The sequence below is a fragment of the Megalopta genalis genome, chromosome 1 (genome assembly GCF_051020955.1).
Source record: "Megalopta genalis isolate 19385.01 chromosome 1, iyMegGena1_principal, whole genome shotgun sequence".
NCBI lineage: Eukaryota > Metazoa > Arthropoda > Insecta > Hymenoptera > Halictidae > Megalopta > Megalopta genalis.
In genome coordinates, this window is record NC_135013.1 from 13,228,522 (window position 1) to 13,252,739 (window position 24,218).

Below are 24,218 nucleotides of genomic sequence, written 5' to 3' on the forward strand. Positions count from 1 at the left end.
TTAATAATAAGCTAAATATTTATTTCATTATGTCCCAAAGGAAAGAAAATGCTTTAGTTTTAATTCATTATTTGTGGGAGTTAGGCCGTACTGCCGACAACGTGGGCAGTCAAGAGCACGCTGTATCCTTCAGGGAAGTCACGAGAGTCAACTCCAGCGTTCTTCGATTCCAGGGCAATGCTCTCCAAGTTCTGGTTCTTGCTCAAGACATCGAACAACTTTTGGTACTTGTTGGAAGTGATTTCGTTGACAAAGTCCTGGAACACGACGGATTTCTCCACCTTCTCAGTGTACAAAATCCGAAGTTCATCGTAGGGAATGATTGCCCTCAGGTCCTTCACAAGACCACTGACTCCGTTGCCACTGATTACGACGTAGGTGGACAGAGGCTTGATCGGGTCGAGCTTCAAGGCTTTGTTCAAATGGTTCAGCAAAAGGTAGATGTCCAGGCCGGCTTTCTGGATGTAGTTGGCCAGCTGTTTGAACTCAGGCACTGCTTCCACTTCCTTGATTAAGGCTGAGGTTAGCGGAGATCCAGCGATCTTCAGGAGAGCCTGGACTTGTTTGTCCTGATTAATGTAGGCTTTGACGATTTCGATGGCTTTCTCCAACGGGAGCAGGTCCACCAAGTCCTGGAGCTCCTTGGCGAGAGCACCTGAGCCTGCTGGGGGCACCTTCCAGGCGGTTGCGAGGGGACCGGCTGCTGCCAAAACGACCATAGCTGCTACTACGAATTTCATCTGCGAGCAGAATTTTTATTGACACTTTGATTGGTTGTATGAAACGTTGCGAGAAATAAGGATGTGATGCAAAGTGGTTGTATAAGGTGACATATTTAGTAACACAATACCTGACAAATTTATAAAACAAAAATTGATATAGTAATGTGTTCTTGACTACTCGCAGCCATGTTTAGATCCATTCAGATCATTGCCTTGAAAACTTTGAAATCTATTTCTTTCAGATCAATATTGATCCTTTTCTTGGATCTAATACGGACGGTTTATGGCTGGAATTACTTTAGATTTTTTATTTGTCAATTATTGAAATTGTAATGATGCTTCTGACATAATAATAGAATATCCGCAGGAATTAAGTAGGAAAAAGTTTAATTGTCGGACAAGTCTGGACTGTGCAGGAAATTACTTTCACAATGTCAAGAAACAATTGTAGTGCTGTACAATTTAATAATAAAATTATGCATTCCAAAAGATTGAGGAATTAAAAATATAGAGATGACGATAGAATTTAATAAAGAAGGATATTTATTATATAGGATATTATTATTATTTTATAGTGAATTATTTTCGCAAGTTACAGGGAAACATCTTACACAGTATAGAACAGTGACAACTTGTTACATAATTTTAACAGTATTCTATTAATATGTGTTAATTGGATACTCACCTTGAGGTTCCGATGTTTTCGTCGTTGCGGTTCAGAAGAAGATTGATGCTAAGTCAATCAGTCGTCGATTTTATATACTGCATACCTAATCATTACTACAAAAATATTGATAGCATCCCACTCTCGAAATTTATATTATCTTTAAGTGGGTCGTTTTATTCAATATTATACAACATATCATTTTATAGTCAGTTAATCGTTTTATGTTGATCAGTGAGAACATATTATCAGGGAAAGTTACCAATCGTTGTTGGAAGTAATGAATAACTAATGAATAACTCGTAAATAATGAAGCATCATATCATAATAAATAAGATGAATCTCAGCTTTCCTCCACATGAACGTGCTTACGTGTCAAGTTCTTCTAAATTTCTTATCACAGGGGGAACTAGGACAAATGATTATCAGAAGTCTATAGGTGGAGTATGTACTTGGTAGATTATAGATTTCCTTTAAACTACAGTTTATCTTTATAAGATATGTATTTTGATTTTTCTTGTTTCGAACGTTTAGGACAGGATAATTAAAATAAAATCAAGGAAGAATTATCTTCCTGACAAATTTTTTGATCCATGGGAAAAAATTTGGTAAAAATTAGGTATTACATTAGTTCGTAAAAAATAAGTCAATTCTATAGACTAGAATTGAAGTTCAATGATCAAAGAAGCAATTTCTACGCTACAACTTTTTCCAAATCAATTAAAAACCGCCATGTCCACATAATCAAGGTAAAACTAGAAGAAACAAATGTATCCCGAATAATACTCTACATTGTGATCAATCACAAATATTTCAAAGGTAAGAAATTTTGAAATTATATTTAGTTTATCATATATTTTTCGAACTCTCTGGTACTGAAATTCCTACAAAATTGGAAAATTTCAAAAATAGTATAAAAACACCATACTCGCAAAGTTGAAATTGATCTCGATCACAAGTTTTGTAATTGCAGGCTACTTTTCTGGAATGAAAAATTTCTTCAGACTTAAAATTAATGTTCACTATTTAACAGAATCTATTTTGAAAATTCTGTAATTTTTTAAAGTCGATCCGAATCAATGAAACTCCGAGAAAAGAATATTTCATGTAGATAACATTTAGATTTTTCGAAGCTGAAAATCGGGTTTCTAACAGCACTTTAAATTTTATCGCTGAATTTGATTTGCAACGCACATAACAGTTAATTAATCAAATTCTGAGAAATCCCTCTACTTTCTACTTCCACACTCCTAAACTAGATATTATCGAGTCACGTAATCGAGTCTATTCCCAAGAAGTAGTTTACGAATGTAAATCCGTAAAAATTCACAATGCATCGTGAAATAAAATCATAATAAACGCTATTCAGAATTTTGCTCGGAAGGATACAACCATTCGCAAAGGAAATTGTGGCTCAAGCTTTGTAAAGAAGCTTCTTATGGATTTCCGAAAAAATTCATTCGAAACTCATGTATCAACGACGCGCGACGCGCGCGTCTCGAGTTTTTCCACTGAAATAGATGAAATCTGATAATAGTTATGCGTGTCCCAAGTGTGTGACGTCGAATAGAACTTTGGACGAAATTCGGCGTCGATCGATTACGATCGTCGGTGATATTGGGTCCAATAATCTTATCGTATTCGACACTTCCTTTTGCATAATATATAAAGCGCAACCAGCATGTAGGGAGTATCAAAAACTCCTAAACGTTTGAAACCGAAGCAGCTACAACTCTGAAAGTAAATCTCAACATCGCATATTTGCTCTTTTCTACTAACAAGCACATCAAACACTTCGTATATTACATATTTCAATTTTTAATTTACATTGATTTATACAATTTTAACAAATAAAATTAGCAAGATTCTGTATATTAATTTCTATATCACATTGTAAGAATACTAAATAGTGAAATGTAATCACTACAAACCATTCATAAAGTCTTTCGCTTCAAAGATCTATTATTTTACCAAATAATACAGTAGGGAATAATTGATAAAAATTTCATTGCCGCAGCATGAGATTGGATTAATTTGCCAATCCATATAGTCACTTTAATATTTTATTCACAAACTGTACAGCAATAAAGCAATTATAAATTGTCCATTCAACAAAGATTATCCAAGTCGTCAACTTGAAATCTTATTGATCGAACCAATCTCAATCAAAACCAATCAATATCCACACCTGTGGGCCCAATTGACCTAGATTCTGATTTTTTTCCAGATGAAATTCGCAGTGTCAGTATTGTCTGTCTTGGTCTTGGCCACCGGCCTCAGCGCTTACAGGCTGCCAGCGACAGGTTCAGGAGAGCTTGCCAAGGACCTGCAGGACTTCCTCGACCTGATACCTCTGAAGAAAGCGAGCAAGCTGGTGATAGCATACCTGGCTCGAGACAAAGAGTTCCAGGCTGCCATAGAGGTTCTCTACTCCAAGGAGCTGTACAATTTCATGATGGACGTCGAGGCTGCACCCGAATATGCCGAAATGATTTCGTTCATGCAGAAAGCTGGTCTCGATGCCTATTATTTGTTGAAACAACTAAACGAGTTGCTGGCCAGTCAACGATTGCACGCCACGGATTCCGCCGACACTCAGATCTCAGGAGGACTCGTAGGCTTCGCCGCGGACTTCGGCTCTCTCGTATCCACCGAAAAGGGACAGGTCCTACTCGATGAGAAGGTAGCAGCCGGTGGCGCTTTCACTGAGTACTACAACCTCTTAATGAGCCAGAGGTTCCTGGAATTCTACAAGAAGGCCTTAAATAATGTGCACTATCAGATTCTGGTTAGGGATGCCGAGCTGAAGAACATCGACGCCGTGGCCTTCCAGCAGCTCTTCAGCATTCTGACCGTCCTCAGGGCAGTCATTGCTTAGAAATCTGAAAAACGACACTGAAGTTTGGATGTTTCTCTTGCTCGGCTTTTCGATTTTTGGCTCTACATTATTCTTTTTTCCCTGCATTTAATCACGGTTAAATGAAGGAAAAATATTTCTTTGTTTTCGGATTAAGGAAAATAGAGAATAATTGAATATGTTTGTTAATTATTGTTATTGTTGTTGTATGACGAAGTTTTCATAATAAATAGTATTGTTCAGCATTATTTTCATTATCTTATTCTGACTCCTTTGTCATTTGGTGTGATTTATGTGTTCATAGTTTTAGACTTGGTGTTTGTACCAGTTCTTCGGGAATTTTAATGTTGAAATGCAATGTTAACACTATTTCTAAGTTTAAACATTTAGATTGGGAATTTGGGTCAATTAATTAAGTCATGACATCCTTAAACACGTACTCTCTTATATAATGAGGCAAATAAGTAATCTTCATTTATCCTCCTATTTGTCAAAAAAGTAAATCATTTGAATAAAAATTTGGCGAGGAGACTGTTAAAAATAGTGGAGAATTTAAACTTATTTGTCGTCCCGAATTTTCTTCTTTATGACAGCAAGGTGTATCTTTCTTCTCAAAAAATAGATATACACGAAACAGCAGGACTGCGTTTTGAACACCTCTCAATACAAAACTTTGGACATAGGAGACGAAGCTCTGCGCAATCTACAAGAACTTCCCGCAATATAAATGTCTGCCTTAAGCGTTAAATAAATTAGATAAATTTCATAAGAAACTGTAACTCGATTTCATCTGAGACTCTATAATCTCACTAATATTCGTTTTATATTTTTAAATAGAAACATTATTTGTTATCAATACACTGCGGATCTTTATACAAAATAAAATTTACCTTATCTATTCCATGAAAGAGAAGTCAATGTTGTTATTAAAGCAAGAGTAATCTAACACTATGTTTAAAAATTCTTCTTATGTCTTCGTTGCTCTGTTTCGTTTACCCAGTGTTAAATAAAAAAATACACAAAATCCGCTGCATAATAATTCTATATCTATAAATTATTGAATTTGTCTTAGACCATTAAGGAAACTTAACTTTGAAAGATAATATGATATTATAATACTCTATCCAGCTTCACCACTTAATAAACTGAGGAGGGACAGAAGAAGTGACATTCGGGAAAGGCATCGGAACAGTGTTAATCATTGACAAAATTTTCCAAAAGTTAATAATAAGCTAAATATTTATTTCATTATGTTCCAAAGGAAAGAACATGCTTTAGTTTTAATTCATTATTTGTAGAAGTTAGGCCCGGTTGCGGACAACGTGGGCAGTCAAGAGCACGCTGTATCCTTCAGGGAAGTCATCAGGGTTAACTCCAGCGTTCTTCGATTCCAGGGCAATGCTCTTCAAGTTCTGGCTGTTGATTATGACTTCGTGCAACTTTTGGTACTTGGAGGAACTGACTTCTACGATAAAGTCCTTGAACACGGCGGATTTCTCCACCTTCTCAATGTACAAATCCTGGAGTTTATCGTAGGGAATGATTGCCCTCAGGTCCTTCACAAGACCACTGACTCCGTTGCCACTGATTACGACGTAGGTGGACAGAGGCTTGATCGGGTCGAGCTTCAAGGCTTTGTTCAAATGGTTCAGCAAAAGGTAGATGTCCAGGCCGGCTTTCTGGATGTAGTTGGCCAGCTGTTTGAACTCAGGCACTGCTTCCACTTCCTTGACTAAGGCTGAGCTTAGCGGAGATCCGGCGATCTTCAGGAGAGCCTGGACTTGTTTGTCCTGAGCAATGTAGGCTCTGACGATTTCGACGCCTTTCTCCACCGGGAGCACATCCACGAAGTCCTGGAGCTCCTTGGCGAGAGCACCTGAGCCTGCTGGGGGCACCTTCCAGGCGGTTGCGAGGGGACCGGCTGCTGCCAAAACGACCAAAGCTGCTACTACGAATTTCATCTGCGAGCAGAATTTTTGTTGACACTTTAATTGGTTTTATGAAACGTTGGGAGAAATAAGGATGTGATGCAAAGTGGTTGTATAAGGTGACATATTTAGTAACACAATACCTGACAGATTTATAAAACAAAATTTGATATAGTAATGTGTTCATGACTACTCGCAGCTATGTTTAGATCCATTCAGACCATTGCCTTGAAAACTTTGAAATCTATTTCTTTCAGATCAATATTGATCCTTTTCTTGGATCTAATACGGACAGTTTATGGCTAGAATTACTTTAGATTTTTTATTTGACAGTTATTGAAATTGTAATGATGCTTCTGACATAATAATAGAATATCCGCAGGAATTAAGTAGGAAAAAGTTTAATTGTCGGACAAGTTTGAACTGTACAGGTAATTACTTTTATAATGTCAAGAAACAATTGTAGTGCTGTACAATTTAATAATAAAATTATGCATTCTGATTCCAAAAGATTGAGGAATTAAAAATATAGAGATGACGATAGAATTTAATAAAGAAGGATATTTATTATATAGGATATTATTATTATTTTATAGTGAATTATTTTCGCAAGTTACAGGGAAACATCTTACACAGTACAGAACAGTGACAACTTGTTAGATAATTTTGACAGTATTCTACTAATATGTGTTAATTGGATACTCACCTTGAGGTTCTGAAGTTCTCGTTGCTGCGGTTCGGAAGAAGATTGATGCTAGGTCAGTCTGTCGTCGAGTTTATATACTGCATACCTAATCATTACTATTATCACACTATCACTATCTCTAAGTGTATGGTTTACACAATGCTACATAACATTTAATCGGTGAATCATTTTATATTCTTCAGAAAGAACATATTATCGAGAAAAATAGCCAATTGTAGTTGGAAATAATCATAATGAATAACTCGTATATGTATAATGATGCCTCATATTATACTAAATAAGATGAATCTTATTTAGCTTTCTTCCACATGAACGTGCTTACGTGTCAAGTTCTTCTAAATTTCTTATTACAGATGGAACTACAAAAATTGATTCTTAGAAAACTATACGTGGGGTACAGTAAATTCTCCCTAGAAAGCCTAAAGCTTGGAATTGAAAACGGTAATTGGCGGACACTCGCTCGCGATTATTCGAGCCTCGCCGTTCGTTTTTATAATTGTAAAATTCGAGCCAATCGACTAACTTGAAAGTCAGTGGCCAGCATGCAGGTGTATATTAATACAAATATATTGTAAAAACCTTGACTTACCTTTTTTATTTCTAATTTTGTATACACGACACGTTTTTATATATTAATCAAATTCTTCCAATTAGAATGAGAACAAACACGACATGCTTTTGACCATATTTATTTATTATACGTAGCAAGTAACTTATTTTATTTCATTACACAGATTGTAATTGTAACAAAAAGAGCACTGGACAAATATTAAAGGCAACGTCAAAGAAGGTGTGTATGTCGTTCAAAAGAAAATATCAGCGGAGTTACGCTATTCGGGCCTACGTTCGACCGATATTCGTAGGCCAGAAGCCTTTATTCGACCGTCACTCGTAAGTCAGATGCCACGATTCGACAGTCACGTACCTAGTACAATAAATCCTCTTTAATCGCCCCTCAACTTCTAAACAAAAAGTTAACAACTTGAGAAGTGGGTAGGATTATTCGAGCACGCGACTCGTTTTTATAGCTGCCGACTCTCAACAACTACAAAAACGAGCCGCGAGACTCGAATATATCCCCTCTTCCCAAGTTGTCCATTTCGTTTACAAGCTGAGGGATGATTGGGAAGAATTTACTGTACCTAACACGTACCTTCTAGCTCCGCGGTTTTTCTTACCTGACTCACACCCCAGACAGACCATTTTGTGTTGTCTTCCGGGAATTCGAGTCAAAGAAACCGCGGCGCGTGCCGCATCATACGCTTGACCGACTCCGACGAACCTTCGCATCGGCTTAGCGAGAAAATCGATAAATCACGTAGGCGTAGCAATAGCACGCGACATTCATGGCATTGCAAGATTTTGACAATTGGGAAGAGAATGCTGTACTACCGAATGTGTGAAAACTTGTTACTAACGAGGAATATGCTATACTTGAGTTGCTTTGAAGTTGATCCACGTGCGTCTATTCGACAAATAGCGAACGAATTGAACATATCAGTGAAAAATTTTATAAACGAAACACGGAGCAATGGAGCACAAGAAGAATTTACTTCTACTGTATTAGCGTCATTAGATGAAGAAATAGATTTATTTATATTAGATAGCTTCTCCTTCATGTAATCGGCAAGACAAATTTTATTTTGTATAAAGAACTGCAGTGTATTGATAACAAATGAAGCTTTAGTCGAAAATATAAAATGTATATTTTATATTTTATATTATCTTATTAGTATTTATAGTATAATATTATATAGTATATTATTTTATTAGTATATTTATATTTTATATTTATTATTATTATTATTATTATTATTATTATTATTATTATTATTATTATTATTATTATTATTATTATTTTATATTAATGATTACAGTGTCTTGGATGAAATCATGTTTTTTTATGAAATTTATTTATTTAATGTCACATCAGATTCTGAATCCAGAGACTGTAATTCACGCTTGTTACTTCTCCCTGTTATTTCGTTAGTGATTTTTTATTAGTAAAGTGTCCTGAATTTAGTCTGCCTTTTATAACAGTTCAATTTAATTATTTTTAGATGTCATTAAATGCAGCATAGTAGACGTTCCTCTAGCTTACGAAAGTTTGAAAATTCGCCAGTTAATAGTGGTCGGAATTTATGGATTTTTCGACATACCCTCGAAATTGTTTCGTAACCAAAATGACGCTATCATAGTGTGTGATCCTCGAGCTTGAATTTGAGCCCTCGAAAGTTTCAAAATTCCTACAGAAATAAAATTTTAAATCTATTACAATTATCCCCTGATAATAAACTCATTTTCCCCAAGCCAGAAGTCAGGATTCCTCGATCGATTCGCGATCATAATTTTGTTTAAACCTAATTGCCACTTTAATAGAGCGCGATCTCTCAGTTTGAATTTCAACAATTCGCATATATTGAACCACTATCGCATAAAATAATGAATGCTGCCGATTTATTTACCGAGAGACGTGAATGCAGCAGTTTGGAAATGTTTTGGGCCAAGTTTACTTCTCATCCTTCGCGGAAATCAAAATGCGATTAAAGTCTGGATTGTCTCGAGGCTGCTGAACCCTCGACAAACAACAAACCCGAATTCTATCATCGTCATTACGCTCCGCAATCTAGAAACTTCTTACAACGGTTCCGCGAGAGACGTTTCTCTTGCCGAAAGTTCTTTCGACTGCCATAACCTGTTACAAGCTCCGCGTTCGGAGTCCTCAAACCCTACGGAAGTGTTCGTTAACGCGCAATGGCTCCGGAAATCCGCGTCTTTATTTGATATCCCACACTTTGGATGCAACAATTAACGTTCGTATATACATTTTCTTCGAAGTACACAGTGAATAACATCTTCGTAAAACAGTCAAACATTGTCAGACATTCCGTCGCCGAATTAGTAATGAAAATGATCCAGTTCTTGTATTTTCCGATAAGGTATACACTAAAATGAAAAGACCACGAATTTCCCGAACAAAAATTCCGAAAACTTACGTTTCTCAAGTCACAATTTCTCAAACTCTTAACTAGACACAATTGCAGAATCACAGCATTTATCAGACATTTCCTGCATTAAGTATCTAATCAAATGTTCTCATAATTGAAACTTCCTCTCCATAAAGATCCCCAATACTTTTATAACGATGTTTGATTCAATATTGCCTATATTCGACCAACAATTACGCATTGTATGGAATTTTCCAGGTGAAGCCTGAAAGAACCTTGCAGACCCGATGGCAAACTAATCCCGAACAAATTCTCCCGATTCCGACGCGATGACTATGATCTAAGTTGAACAGACTAGAATCCGCAACAATGAACCCGCAGATACTGATAATGAGCGCGTTCGCCGCAGCCTCGGTGGCGTTAATAGGCTTCTTAGCCTATCGAGTCCGCCACACGTCGGAAGAAATCGACTTTATGAGCCAGCCACCGTTAAAAGACAACAGCTCCTTGGAGGAAGACCTGTGGGACATCCTTGGATTCCTGCCGCAGAACGACGTCCAGGAAGTCATCGAGCGTTACATGAAATACGACAAGCAGATCGGTGACACCGTCAGCTTCATCAACGACCACAAGAGATTTTTAATTCGCGAGCTACAGAACATGCCCCAAGTGCACCGTATCGCGCTTGTCCTGTCCAAAAATGGGTTGGACGTCGCGTACTGGTCCGAAAAAGTGCAGACCTGCTGGAAAATGGCGCCGCGGTACATCCGGAACAATAGGGACATGGCGGACGGTGGATTGACAGTGATGGTCGACCAAATATTGCGCCTCATACCGTTGAACGAGCTGGACGATCTGCTGCGACAGAAGGCCAAGTATTCCGGCAGCTTCCGCAGGTTGCTGCAGCTGCTGAAGTCGAACGACTTCGAGGAACTGTGCAACGCGATAAAGAAGAACAGGATGATGCATCATCATTACTTCTGGGCGGAGGAGAGCGGCCTCGAAGTTAGGTTCGCCGGCGAGCTGCTTTGGCTGTTACATTTATACCTGACGCAGAACCTGCTCACGTAGAAAGCTACGGTAATGTCTCCCTAACTGACGCTCAGATTGCGCAGAGAAATGGACAATTTGGGAAGAGGAGATACGATTATTCGAGCCTTGCGGTTTATTTTTATAGTTATAAATTGTCCACGATTATAAAAATATATATATATATTTATTTATATATATATTATATTTTATATATATATATATATATTTATTTATATATATATTATATTTTATATATAAATATATTATATTTATATATATATATATATATATATATATATATCTTCTCTTCCTAAATTGTCCATTTTTGTGGACAATCTGAGCGTCAATTAGAGAGATTACTGTACCTCGGTTATGCTAGATTCCAAGAGACATTGCGTACTCGATTTCAGAGAACACCACGGTTAACAATATTTTCTCCGGCAACCGCCGTTAATTCTCGAGTACTCTAGACATCGAAATTTATGCATTGACTATAAACGTCAAACTCTATTGTTTTAATCCGAAAATTCTATTTAAAATTTCTTCAATAACCGATAAGCTGTGGATCTTCGATCTTTGTCAACGACAAGGATCGCTTATATTGTTCTCTCAGTATATTGACAATAAATTGCAAATATTTTTACTGATGTCCATAGAAATTCTTTTCACGACGAAGCAGGAGACATTGAACGGGCGAAGAATTCATGACGTGATTGACTTTGAAGTTAGTGGTGAACTGAGCCGAGCGTCATGGAAATTTCGGCGGGTGTTGCGCCGGTCTTTGTCCGGGCGTAGATAAAATTTTAATTGAAATTTCCGTGATCGTTTGAGCGTTATTGTCGCGTGAAGATAAAATTTTAATTGACTGCGAATTAACTGCGGACGTGGCCATCTCCGACGAGTCATTATCAGCCACACGTGTTCGCGAGTCGAGAGCGCTGCGATGGACACCTGAGTGGCGACATCGGGCTTGATCGTTACGAAGTATCTAATCATTATCATTCCTAGAATTTGGACGTTTCACTTAACGAGTAATGCGACGAACTTGTTCACGAAGAACGGTATAATCCACATGACGTTTTAATGGATTTTATTCCTTTTACTTGGAACATACCGGAGCAAAGTACAATGGTTGATTCGTTAATTTTTATTAGCAGAGGTACATATACACCAGTCATATTAAGTGCGTTTGTTCTTTGTGATTTCTCTGCATCCTATGAAACAATGCCATGTATGCATAACTAGTTTACTTAAAAATAATATTGGCCACAACACAATGCAATTCTCATTTGACGTTTTACAATGTAGCATGTGTATTACGCGTTGAGAAATTTAGTTTCTCTACGTTGGTACGGTGTGACAAACATTATCGATATATTATTAATACATAATATCGAATGATATCGATAAATCGTATCGAAATTGATCTATGTCGATAGTGATGTAAAGATAAGAAAATTATCCATAATTTATCGATATATCGCTTAAAAAGTTATCGAACATATATCGACACATCATATAAAATCGATTTGTCCTTTAAAAGATTATCGATAGTTTATCGATATATTGTTTCGAAAATTATCGATAGTATATCGATATATTGTTTTGAAAGTTATTGATAGTTTATCGATATATTGTTTCGAAAATTATCGATAGTATATCGATACATTGTTTTGAAAGTTATCGATAGTTTATCGATACATTGTTTCGAAAATTATCGATATTTTAACGATATATTATTTGATATTTATCGATAATTATCGATATGTTATCGATAATTATCGATATTTTATCGATAAATATCGATATTTTATCGATAAGTATCGATATTTTATCGATAATTATCGATATTTTATCGATATATTGTTTTGAATTTTATCGATAGTCTATCGATATATCATTTTGAAAATTATCGATAGTTTATCAATATATTGTTTCGTAAGTTATCGATAGTTTATCGATACATTGTTTCAAAAATTATCGATAGTTTATCAATTATATTGTTTTGTAAGTTATCGATACATCAACGATATATTGTTTTGACAATTATCGATACATCATCTAGGTTTTTTGATATATCACATTATCGATAACTCATCGATAAATTCTGCTAAACATTATCGATAGCTTATCGATAATTCCCATACATACAGTGACCCATGAAAGTGTTCGTACACCTTTGAAAACGCAACAACTATTTTAAAATTATACTAAATGACCCGATTTTGTTTTTAATGATAGAGGGACTAATCTACTAGACAATGACTGAAATGATTTTATTTCTTAATTTTGTTATTACTTGGAATGACAAAAAAATAAAAATCTCTCGTTTTATAACTTCTTCATCCGAGCCTATGATGACGAAAATTTAAAAAATGTCTTTCGTCGATCTCGGTGACTTATGCATGTTGAAAATTTAATCGAAATTACAATAAATCGCAAAAACTGCAGTTTTATCACGATTTTTACCAAAAACTGTAAAAAATTTGCAGTTTTTAAAATCATTCAACGTCTGCAGCTCGACTCTGGGTTAACCAATTTCGATCAAATTTTCAACACGCATATAAGTTATCGAGATCTACAAAAGGCATTTTTTAAAGTTTTGTTATAGGCTCAATGTTTATAGGATTAATATTTTATTTTCATTTTTACTAATAGCAAAATAATCATTAATAATAGTATTAATTAATTAATTTATTTACTTATTAATATTAATTAATAATAATAAATCGTTTTGATCAGTTTTGAAAAAGTTATTTTATTTGTAGGAATTACAAATTTTGTGGGCTACTGTATATACGAAATTATCGATAACCTACTTTAAGGACCATTATCTTATTAAAATTCAAATATAAATATGATAGCTGATGAATCATTCCAAGCAAATTACTGTAAACTATCATAATTTCGTAAAAGGGAATCATACAAGAATAAAACGTTCGACTTTTTATTTTTAATATAGTCTAAAATAGTCATAAAATAGCCTAAAATAATCATTTTTACAATAATATAACCTACAGAAACAGGACTTTACACTTTACAACAGGACCGAAACATGTTCCTGACTTGGATTCCATGAAACATCCAAAAAATGTCATATCTCAAGTATTAAGGACCATTTTAAATGGGATGCCTTCCAAATCAAGCTAGATTTATTGCTTCAACATTATTCTTTTCGAAATTATGGCAGCGTAAACGTTAGCAATTTGTAAAAATCAGATCACTCAATCCTAAACAAATCAAAATCTTGACGCATTTTAGACATGTTCCTGAGAACTCCTCAAAAGATTAATAAAAAACAAGCATCCGAGCAAGTCCAGAATTACGGTCAATCTGTGATAGGAGTTAACGCAGCTATAGTCAGGTTTTTTATGACATCCAATTTAGCATCGAACAAACAATCGAGTTCATGGTAACAAGAAAAATTCGATTATCAATCGAAGACCGCTCGAAAAAGTTGATTCGGGAATCACAGGGCAAGTTCGCCGTCGAAGCGGGTTGCGGTGCCGGGGCTTAGCGTTTCCCCGGCTATAGTGATCAATTCGGTGCGCCATTGGGGACCAGCGCGGCGCGGCGCGGCACGGCGCTTCGTTAACGCGTCGAAAGTTTCGCCGATCAAACGAGAAAGCAAAGGGGCGCCGCGTGCGTCGAATGGCCGGTGGTGCTCGCGGCCATTCGATAAATAAAAGAGGACTGGGCTCGAGCACGTGGCGCTAACTTTTAAAAGGAAATCGGAGAGGGCTGTCTTAGCCGGCGCGTATTCGCAGCAGCAGGAGGACCGAACGAGGAACAAAGAGAGGACGAGACGAGCCGGTGCCGTGGCGCGTCTCTAATTAAAATTGTTACAATTTAATAAGCCTCGGGAGGTGCTATCGCCGCTGTTCCTCGTAATGGAAAGTCATAAGAAGAAGCTTCGGGTAACGCCGATAAATGGAAGCCGAATGATCGAGGGAAGCGGGAAATCCCGCTGAGAAATGTCTTACACGAGGCAAGAAAAATTGGAGGGGGATGGTGGAGGAGTTGGGGGTAGACTTGATGAAGGGTGAAGGAGCAGGAGAACCCGGGAAGCTAGATAACAGGAAAAAGGAAGCCGGAGACATGATCTCCGCTACCATAGCTGCGCAACAGAAAACAAAAAGAGCTGTCCTCGCAGTCTTTCAAACTTTTCACCCCTCCATACTTCGTTGCACGAGTTAATCGAGTCTAAGAAGCCTGCTGCTAACTCGATGGACAATTACAGTCACTGCAATTTTATGGGGCCATCGGAAAGAGCAGGATTCAAGGTTTAACGTTCCTACGTTATTTCGAGTCTACAGTTGTGGACAAATACAGGGTGTCTTGTTTGAAGTAACGCGCTCAATTATCTCCTAAGGTATAGTTAGTTTCAAAAAAGGCTTCAAATGAACCTTGCACTGTTTCAAGGGGGACATTCTGCAATGGTCGCAAATTTTTGCTAGATGGACGTGCTTCCAAGATATGAAGATGATTTTGTTGTTGTTTCTTTTTTAAAAGGAACTGTATACCTTTTTGTGTGAGCAGAGAGTGCATTTCAAGATCGAATTATTGACCTATATACTTCGGTCTTTGAAAATCGTTCAAGGTCATTCAATGCTGTTTAATGTTTACTACATTTAGCGCGAGTTCGCGTTACGTTTACGTACGAATGGCAAAATATTGAAGGAAGATAGAAATTTTGAGACGTTTAACGAAGATTTAAGCAGCATTTCTAAAACGAGGTTTTTCGAGGACGATTTTAGAAAAGTTATTCAATTTACCCCCCCCCCCCTCCCCGCCCACCACAATGTATTTTGGAAGAGAAGGGATTTTTCTTTAAAACAATAGACTCAAAATTTCTACATAAAAGATATAAACTTATTTAATAGATACAAAGAGCCTCATTAACAATGAAGAATAGTGGAAGAATAATATATAATATTATTACAGTAATGTATAATATACAATATTAAAATAGAACATAATATATAATATACAGTAATGAAATAAAACACAATATATAATATATAATGACATAACCTTGACACGATATATATAATATACATTGAACACTTTATCGAAATGAAGAGTAAATTGTAATACTCGTAAGAAATGAGGATACTTTTACACAGCAGGCGAGCGTACCAATACAAAGCTTCTCTAAAATTCTTTATCCTAAAGTTTGCAGTGTTCTCGATTTTCTACTCCTTTATGGCACTTAACAGTAATGAAAAAATGCAGGTAGAACAAATATATATATATATATGATTCGTATCGTGTGTGGCTTATTCGTTTCGTCAAAAGATTTACGCATCGATCAGAAGAAGTGCTGCTATCCGAAAACTAAGTCACGATGTTGCCAGCTTTCCTATGTCGCTGTGAGTCACATCATTCATGCCGGATGTATCCGGCGTTCGTCTCCCGAGGGCCACCACGTGGGTGCCGGATCCATCCAGCGTTCGGAGCGAAAGGGTTAAAGGACTACAGTAATGTCTCCCTAACTGACGCTCAGATTGTGCAAAAAAATGGACAATTTTGTAAGACGAGATACGATTATTCGAGTCTTGCGGCTCGTTTTTATAGTTCTTGACAATTCGTGACTATAAATATGAACCGCAAGGATCGAATAATCGTATCTCCTCTCCCTAAATTGTCCATTTTTGTGGACAATCTAAGAATAAATTAGAGAGACATTACTGTACCTATATTTGTTAGGACTGAATATAAACCAGCGCGTGTATTAGAATCATTTATTAAAGCCAACAAATAAAATTACACCGTGTTTTCTATCTTCACATTAATTGTTACGTTCTTCCATAAAATGAGCTTGAAAACACCGCAATCTTTGTCATGGAGAATCGACAGAAAAAAAAAATGTTCAAGAAAAGAAATCATCTTGACTTTGCCGCTCATTTATTAGTACAAAATGATCCTCTAACAAAGAGCAACGCAAGATGTTAAAACCAGAGGCTTCACCCTTCAAGATAAGCCCAGTTTGATCTCCCTCCATCCATTTTTGACAAAGTTACAGCAAGGCGAACATCGCCCATTGTGATCTCAACGATTAGACTTGTCAAGTGACAAGCAGGTACTACAGGTACAATAAGATAAAGGACTACTATGTGCGCCGCAAATTTATTAAATACTCTACGCAATTTCAAAAAGTAATTTCACAGTGGTATGGAGCAGCCGCCGGATTCAAATCGCGAGACAGAATCCAGATTGGGTCGTTAGTATAAGTAGTAGTAGGGCACACTAGGGAGGTCGTAACCGATGACCTTCTGGACGAGTTCCTTGAGCGGTTCAAGATCGATTCCAGCGGCGATGATCTTGGCCCTCATCTCGAGGAAGATAGGCGTGTTGTACATTAGGTTCACGATATGTTTGAAGTCGTCGGATCGGACCTTCGCCATGAAGTTCCTGAATGCCTCGGAGGTGGCCATTTTCTCGTAGTAGAGAGCCTTGATCTTGTCGAGGGGCAGTACAGCGATCACGTCATTGACCAATTTCTTGATCCCACCCTTGTTGACGAAGACGGTGGCACCGAAGTAGAGTTGAGGCTTGGGCGGGACGTAGTCCTCCATGCCGAAGATCTGGTGAATCTGCTGCAGAAAGCCGAACATGTCGAGTCCAGCGTCTTCGAGGTAAAGGACGAACTCTTGGTACTCCTTCATTGCTTCTACAGTGCGGACGAGCGCGTGGAACTCATCGCTGTACATGTACGTCATGGCGGTCTGAACCTGGTCGTCGTCCAAGTAGGACGCCACGATATTCATGATCTTGTCCATGTCCAACAAAGCGATGAAGTCTCTGACGTCCTGGCCGAGTTGAGGGTTGGAGAACGGGACGGCTACGACGAATTTAAGGTTGGGGAATTCGATGCCCAGTACGGTGTAGATGACATCCTCGATCAGGGCGACGTCGATGCCTTTGCTCTGGATCATGTTGCGGAAGTTCAAGTATTTCTGGTTCGCGTACAGAGCGTTGATGAACTTCTGGTGATTGCCGGACTTCAGGTGAGCGACGAAACCACGGAATGCCGCGGAAGTCCTCATTTTGTAGACGTAGCCGTGGATGAACAGGTCGTAGTTTACCTCAGCCTTGACCTCGTCGTAGAAGCCCTTGAGACCGTTCGTCGCGAACACGTCCATCGGAACGAAGGCCGGTATTTCCAGCAGTTTGTTCAACCTGTTCGTCAGGTCAGCCAGGTAGACACCGTTATCTTGCATGTATTTCACGAAGACGTGGTACTCTGGGATGGCTTCGACCTCCACTACCATCTGCTTAAAATCGTTGGATTTCACGTAATTTATCAGCTCTTGGAACTCGCGGTCCTCCGCGGCGTACTTCACCGCGATAGTTGTGATCTTCTTCAGCGGTACCATGTTCGTGAAGTACATCACGTCATCGTAGAGCGGACCCTTCCCGAAAGAAGGCAGCGCGCTGCAGCTCGAGGCGAGCGCGAGAAAAGCGGTGAGGGCTGCCAACTGGATTCTCATCTGTGAATTACAATTTTGGATTTGTCACTCAAAATATTGGGAGACTTTTTATAGAATTTTGCATGCGACTTTGGTAGTCGATTGATTGACGAAACGAAAGTTTTGTTCTAACGAAAGCTTTGGATAGATTCAATTCTCTTTTTTATTCATTTTCGACACGAAACAACGCTATTTTCTTTCTTTCTCTTGTGCATTTAAATCATACTTTCCCGGTGCAGCTTAACTATTTCGAACACTTTCTTAAGGACGATGTGTATTTAAGTTTCAACATTTTTGACATTAGCGTCGATAAGAGAAGGAAATAGAAAACAGTTTCAATTAAATGTAAATGGATGAATAAAGGAAAAATAAATAGAAATAGAAGAAATTAACGAATGTAAACGTTTTAATACGACAACAGTGATCACGAAGAAAATAAATATAAAACAGTTTCGAGCAAGTATAAATGAATTAATGAGTAAGAATCATTAATTGAGTAAATTAGAAATAATTGAGTAAATTGGAAATACATAGTCTTGACAATTGAAGTTAGTGTGAATTTCAGAGAGAGAGTTCAGAGAAAGAAATATAAAACAGTTAGATGAGAAATGAATAAATAAATGATCTTTGACAGTTAAGCCAGAAGAAGTATTGCAAGTTCGGGTTGCTTTGACTTACCTTGACTGCTCCGGTTGATGCGACTAATGTGGTTCCGAATGAGTTGCCGGTGATTTATATACTGTACGATATCAAATACGGGAGAAAACCAGCTGACGTCGATGACATTTCCATTCGGAAGGGCGATAAGATTTGAAATGTGCACTCGGTTAGATAGATACCTACAAGTATTATCAGTTTCACAGTTAGACGCATTGGTGAAGTATTAAAATAACAAGCTTTGTCGGCTTACAGTTCGGTCGATTAACAAAGATCAGATCAAATCTCATTCGTTCGATACGAGTTTGCATATTCTAGTAGAATTTTAATTTATTTATACAGTTTTGCGAAGATGAAGCTGATTTAATAAAGATGTTCGCAACGAAGAGCCGAACTAATTGCAATCCTTGTCTTCGCTGAGATGATTCTGATGTCGATCGGAACGTGTGAAAAGTGTAGTATAGTTGATAGCTGAACAAATATTTAGCGCTGCGGGTTTTCACTGGAAAAATATATGGTCTTTGCTGTCTCTAAATCGACAAATAAATTGCGGGCATTTTTGGTCAGCTCTATGACAATTCTATTCGGTAGCCAACATGATCGCGCAGATATGTAACAAATGAGAGAAATGTACAACAACGGGAAGCTATAAAATAGTTTTCTATTGTAACTTCTCCATAAAAACATTGATTATCCCCGGTATCTTTAAACGAATCTGTTTTATTATTTATCGTTATAATCAGTAATAATGATATTCGTGGGCACAACCAAATCGAACATTTAATTTCTTATCGTTAGTATGAAGTTAAATTAGGTCTCCGACAGTGATACCGTATCCGATATTCTATCGATTGGAAAATTAATTAGCACACATGTTTTTTCAGAACGACGAGACAGTTTACTCATCCGATGTCTAAAAATGTACCACGGAAAATTTGTAGTCGCTATGTTAATTAATTAAAACCGTCATTTGCTTGCTGATCGAAAGTTTGAAAGTAGAAGAATGGAATATTTTAATTTTTAATTTCTGCAACGAATATCAATTGCACATTTTCTATTTGAATAGTCTGAATTCGTGAAATTTAACTTCTTGTTATCGCAATATTCTAAATAGGACAATAATGGGAAATGAAAGTAACATTAGTCAAATTTTTATTGATTGGTAAAACATCGATAATTTTTAACTTAACGTAAAGAAAAGCATGAAAAGAATATTGACCAACCATTAACTTTTTACATCTATTTTTAAATAGATCTAGAATTTTACCAAAAAGATCGAGAAGAACTTATTTCTACCTAATATTAAATATGCACATGAAGAAATACAAATGAATAACCGCAGATTGAATTTCGAAAAATATTTTCCTGATGATTCAATAATTAAAAAATTAATTTTTACGAGGATCAAAAGGGTTGCGAAAGTTAGACAGTGATAAAAGTGACAAATAAACTGTTAATTTCATATATTTATTACAAAAAAATACGTGCTGTAGAATATAAAAGAGTAAACATGTAAGAATAATTAAAAAATATGTCTTAATTACTTTCAATACCTACTATCTTGGTCCCATTTCAATGCGCAGAGGGAGATAGTTTCATTATTTTTGGAATTTTGAAATGGTAGATCAGTTGAACCATAAGAGAAATATAAAATCGCATTCATTGATTTTGAAAGAAAAATTTTAATCAGAAATGTGGAGCGATTTGTGAAGCAGATTCTGTGTAAATCTTTACAGAATCAATTCTCCTACAAAAGTATGCAATACTCTAGACTCTAGATTGTTTTATGAAAATAAAAAAACCTTGGTACACAGTTTACTGTGAGCAACTTTTTCTTTAGCGAAAATGTTCTACGAGGTTTTGTTTACGAGTTATTAACGAAAAACTTTGACCAATCAAAGACGAGCTCGGTTGGCGCAAGGCAGCCGAGCCAATCAGCGGATCTGGGCTTCAAATGATCTCAAGAACCTCTTATTTCCCGGAAATACCATAATTTTGGGACACCCTGTATATCATGTCTCTGGCAAGACTGGGATATATTATGGTACTGTCCATAGTATAAAAATGGCAGAGATGAAATGATTATTTAATTAAAATAATATTTATATAATTTCACCTAATTCTAATCCTCCCTACCTTATTAATAGTATTGCTTGTGATCTAAATATTAAGTTACTCAGAATAAGTAATCCTTTCTGTAAGTATAACGATATTAGGTTATAATTTGTTAAGGTGTGTGCAATGGTGTGTTTATCAAATGTTAAAATTAATATTACTCTTTATGTTCTCCTGTAGGCTTCATACAGTCCCTAATGTTTTAAATAAATTCCATCTATTTATAATTTAGTTCGTTCAATTAGTTACAAGCTAACGGGTGAAGTTCTAAAGATTAATCTATTCATAACATTGATTTTCTGTCATTATAATAATTTGACACCAAAGAACAAATTAAGTTGTTGAAATGCGGAACAGATAAGAGTTAAATAATAAGTCTAATAATAAATTTCAACCTTTCTGTTCAAAAACCTGTATTTACTTTCTTAATTAAATTATTCTAACTGTATAAAACCTTTATATTATATTTTCTGATCAAACATTTATTTACCACTTTTCCCTCCTTTTCGTAAATTAAAAAAAGATTAGTTGTTATGACGTAGTCGATGCTATATCCTTTTGTCTAATGATTCTTGACCAGGAGCAAAGTTTAATTAATATACAACGAAATAAAAATGGTGAGAAACAATAAGTAATCAGCTTCTACCACGTTCTATGGAACGCTTGGAGCAAGGTTTAATTAATATACAACGAAATAAAAATGATGAGAAACAATAAGTAATCAGCTTCTACCACATTCTATGGAACGCTTGTACAGCACCTCTTCCCGAGTATCATCTGGACTTATCAGCTTTATCCGATAAGATACGTCTATTACATATTACCAGAACAATCAATCGGAACCAGATTAGAAATATGCAGATTTATTGTACGAAATTACAAACATTATGAATTTACAGAAAATCGTAGAAAATCGTAGAAAACCATTTGAGACAACTATTATATCAACATTGCTTAAACAGTGATGTTGATCTTGATGCCAAGGAACGTCTCCAAGAACTGGATGACAGCCCCGGTGTCGATGCCGACTTTCTTGGCCTTCACGAGGAGGACCTTCAGGTTGGGGTTGGCGGAGATAGCGTTGGCGATCGTCTGTACCTGCGGGGACCTGAGTTTCGTCATCAAGTCGACGAACACCTTGGAGGTGGCCATCTTCTTGTGGTAGAGCTCCTTGATCTTGTCAACAGGGATCAGAGCTTCAACATCGTCCAAGAAGCCGCGGATTCCTCCGGTGATCTTCATGGTTCCGAAGGTGTTGGGTGGCGTCATGGCTGGCAGGCCGATGAAGTTGTTTATCTTGTTCACGATCTGGTAGACGTCAAGACCGTTCTTCTGTCCGTAGTTCAGGAGGTCGACGACCTCGGGCAAAGCCTCAGCATCGTGGATCAGAGCTTTGAATTCGGGTCCTTTCAAGAAGGTGACCAGCGTACCGAATTCCTTGTCTTCAGCCAGGTATTGCATGACGATCGACATGATTTTGTCTACAGGGACGAGGTCCATGAAGTCCTGCAGGGTGTCGGCGAGAACGCCAGTACCCACTCGCGGGAGCTTGTAGGCATTGATGGGGCTGGACACGGCCAGGATGGCCAAAGCTGCGACTATGAATTTCATCTGCGAAGTAGAAATCAAACGGAAACTTAAGTGAACGGTAAAATTGATCGGCGGTCTCCACTGTCAAAAAAAATTTCAGACTGTTCTTTAGATAGATCAATGTTTTTGGATTTGTTGCAAGGGAGAGAGAGAGAGATCAGTTTATAAATACATGGTGGTTTAAGTCGCGACAAATTTATCTAAACTTGGAGAAATTAATCGAAATTTTTAGAGAATTGTATCGCCTATGTCTCTATCGAATATTTTAACTCAACAATTCTTTTGATAAAAAACCCTTTACGAAGATGAAAGTAGAAGCTTCGCCCTTTAAGACAAATCCAGGTAGATCACGAACTCGATTTGCGTGCCATAAGTGGCATTTAGCTCGAAACTCACTCGGGAGAAAGCGAAACTCGACTGCAATTTCGCGGGCCTGGCCCGTGGTTGGGATGGGAGATGAATATTTGATGCACGGCAAAAGTTTAGAGGACGATTAAATTATTTGATCGAAGATGAAAGTGATCCCCGGCACTAATGGAATGAATGTAAAAGCTGTTCAAAGCGGTTGCTTCTAGACAGCCTGACGAATCGAGACTTTGCGAGTTTATGGTAACTAGTTTGTATCCGTGGCGCGCTCAAACATAATTATTTTACTCTGAATCGTAACTTTTTAAATAGATTCGATAATTTTTGCGAAGCAATTTTCGAAGATGAAAGAGAAATTGAATGTCAAGCGTAACTTCTGACTAATTTAGAATGTTTCAAGTCGAGAGCACAAATGACTGTGTTAAAGTCGATAGGCAGTGTCTGCCAGTTTTCGAAAACCGATCCAATTCAGTATTCACTTACCTTGTTGCTGCTGTGAGTGAACTCGATTGTTTGATGCTTGCTAGTCCTCGCGGTCCGGCTTATATACTGACTTCGCATGGATTCGATTAGATTAATTTGGCAGTTCGGTAATCTCACAGTTTTCATTGCATCGAAGCATTACGTAAACAACCATCTGGGAAATCCGAGCAGTGTTGGGGTCAAAAATCGAAAAGACGATAATGAATACAGAATAACAGATGTTATCGAGATGCTACGTAGGTGGTAAGTGACCTGGTTGGTATTCTTTAATCAGTAGCACGTCAGTTGTTTTATCGAGAGAACCGGGCACATTTCGCTTTTTCTTGGGTAGAATGGAAGTTGTAGGTTCCCAGAGTGCCCTATCTCGCGAGGGTTTAACGTAATTTCGCGGCTCTTCCATCCTTCCTTTCGCCCTGCATCAGCTCGCAAGATACAGAGGACTGCAGGAGGACGAGGAAAACGACGGAAGCGGTGAAGAGCGCGGCTGCAGGATGAACTCGGTAATATAAATTCTAAATGATATTACGTCACTCGCATCGCGCCGGCGGACGAACAAAAAGATTTATCCACTCCTGCGACCTTTCAGGTCCGGAGAACTTGCTAACAAACAGGCGGCCCTCTGTTCTTCTTCCATTTTGAAACTCGGTGAAACGCTCCGGTTAAATATTCGATGGTCGG

The 24,218-nt window shown here is 37.4% G+C and overlaps 3 protein-coding genes across 3 annotated transcripts; 2 read left to right on the top strand and 1 right to left on the bottom strand.

Moving 5' to 3' along the window:
* Window positions 1–23,666, bottom strand: LOC117228909 (uncharacterized). The gene is made up of 9 exons (XM_076528577.1): window positions 23,541–23,666; window positions 22,059–22,712; window positions 17,083–18,350; window positions 10,566–10,758; window positions 6,878–6,901; window positions 5,546–6,204; window positions 3,713–3,854; window positions 1,408–1,455; window positions 1–740 (listed from the first exon to the last, which is right to left on the bottom strand). Exons 1-9 carry the CDS (start codon window positions 23,664–23,666, stop codon window positions 81–83), a joined length of 3,774 nt encoding a protein of 1,257 aa, XP_076384692.1. The 3' UTR covers window positions 1–80.
* LOC117228948 (protein G12) lies at window positions 3,081–4,491 on the top strand. Its single transcript, XM_033485057.2, has 2 exons — window positions 3,081–3,126; window positions 3,614–4,491. The coding sequence occupies exon 2, from the start codon at window positions 3,614–3,616 to the stop codon at window positions 4,262–4,264; it is 651 nt and encodes a 216-aa protein (XP_033340948.2). The 5' UTR covers window positions 3,081–3,126; the 3' UTR covers window positions 4,265–4,491.
* On the top strand, window positions 9,379–11,011 carry LOC117228844 (protein G12). Its single transcript, XM_033484855.2, has 2 exons — window positions 9,379–9,690; window positions 10,084–11,011. The coding sequence occupies exon 2, from the start codon at window positions 10,195–10,197 to the stop codon at window positions 10,894–10,896; it is 702 nt and encodes a 233-aa protein (XP_033340746.2). The 5' UTR covers window positions 9,379–9,690; window positions 10,084–10,194; the 3' UTR covers window positions 10,897–11,011.
* Window positions 23,667–24,218: the final 552 nt, after the last annotated feature.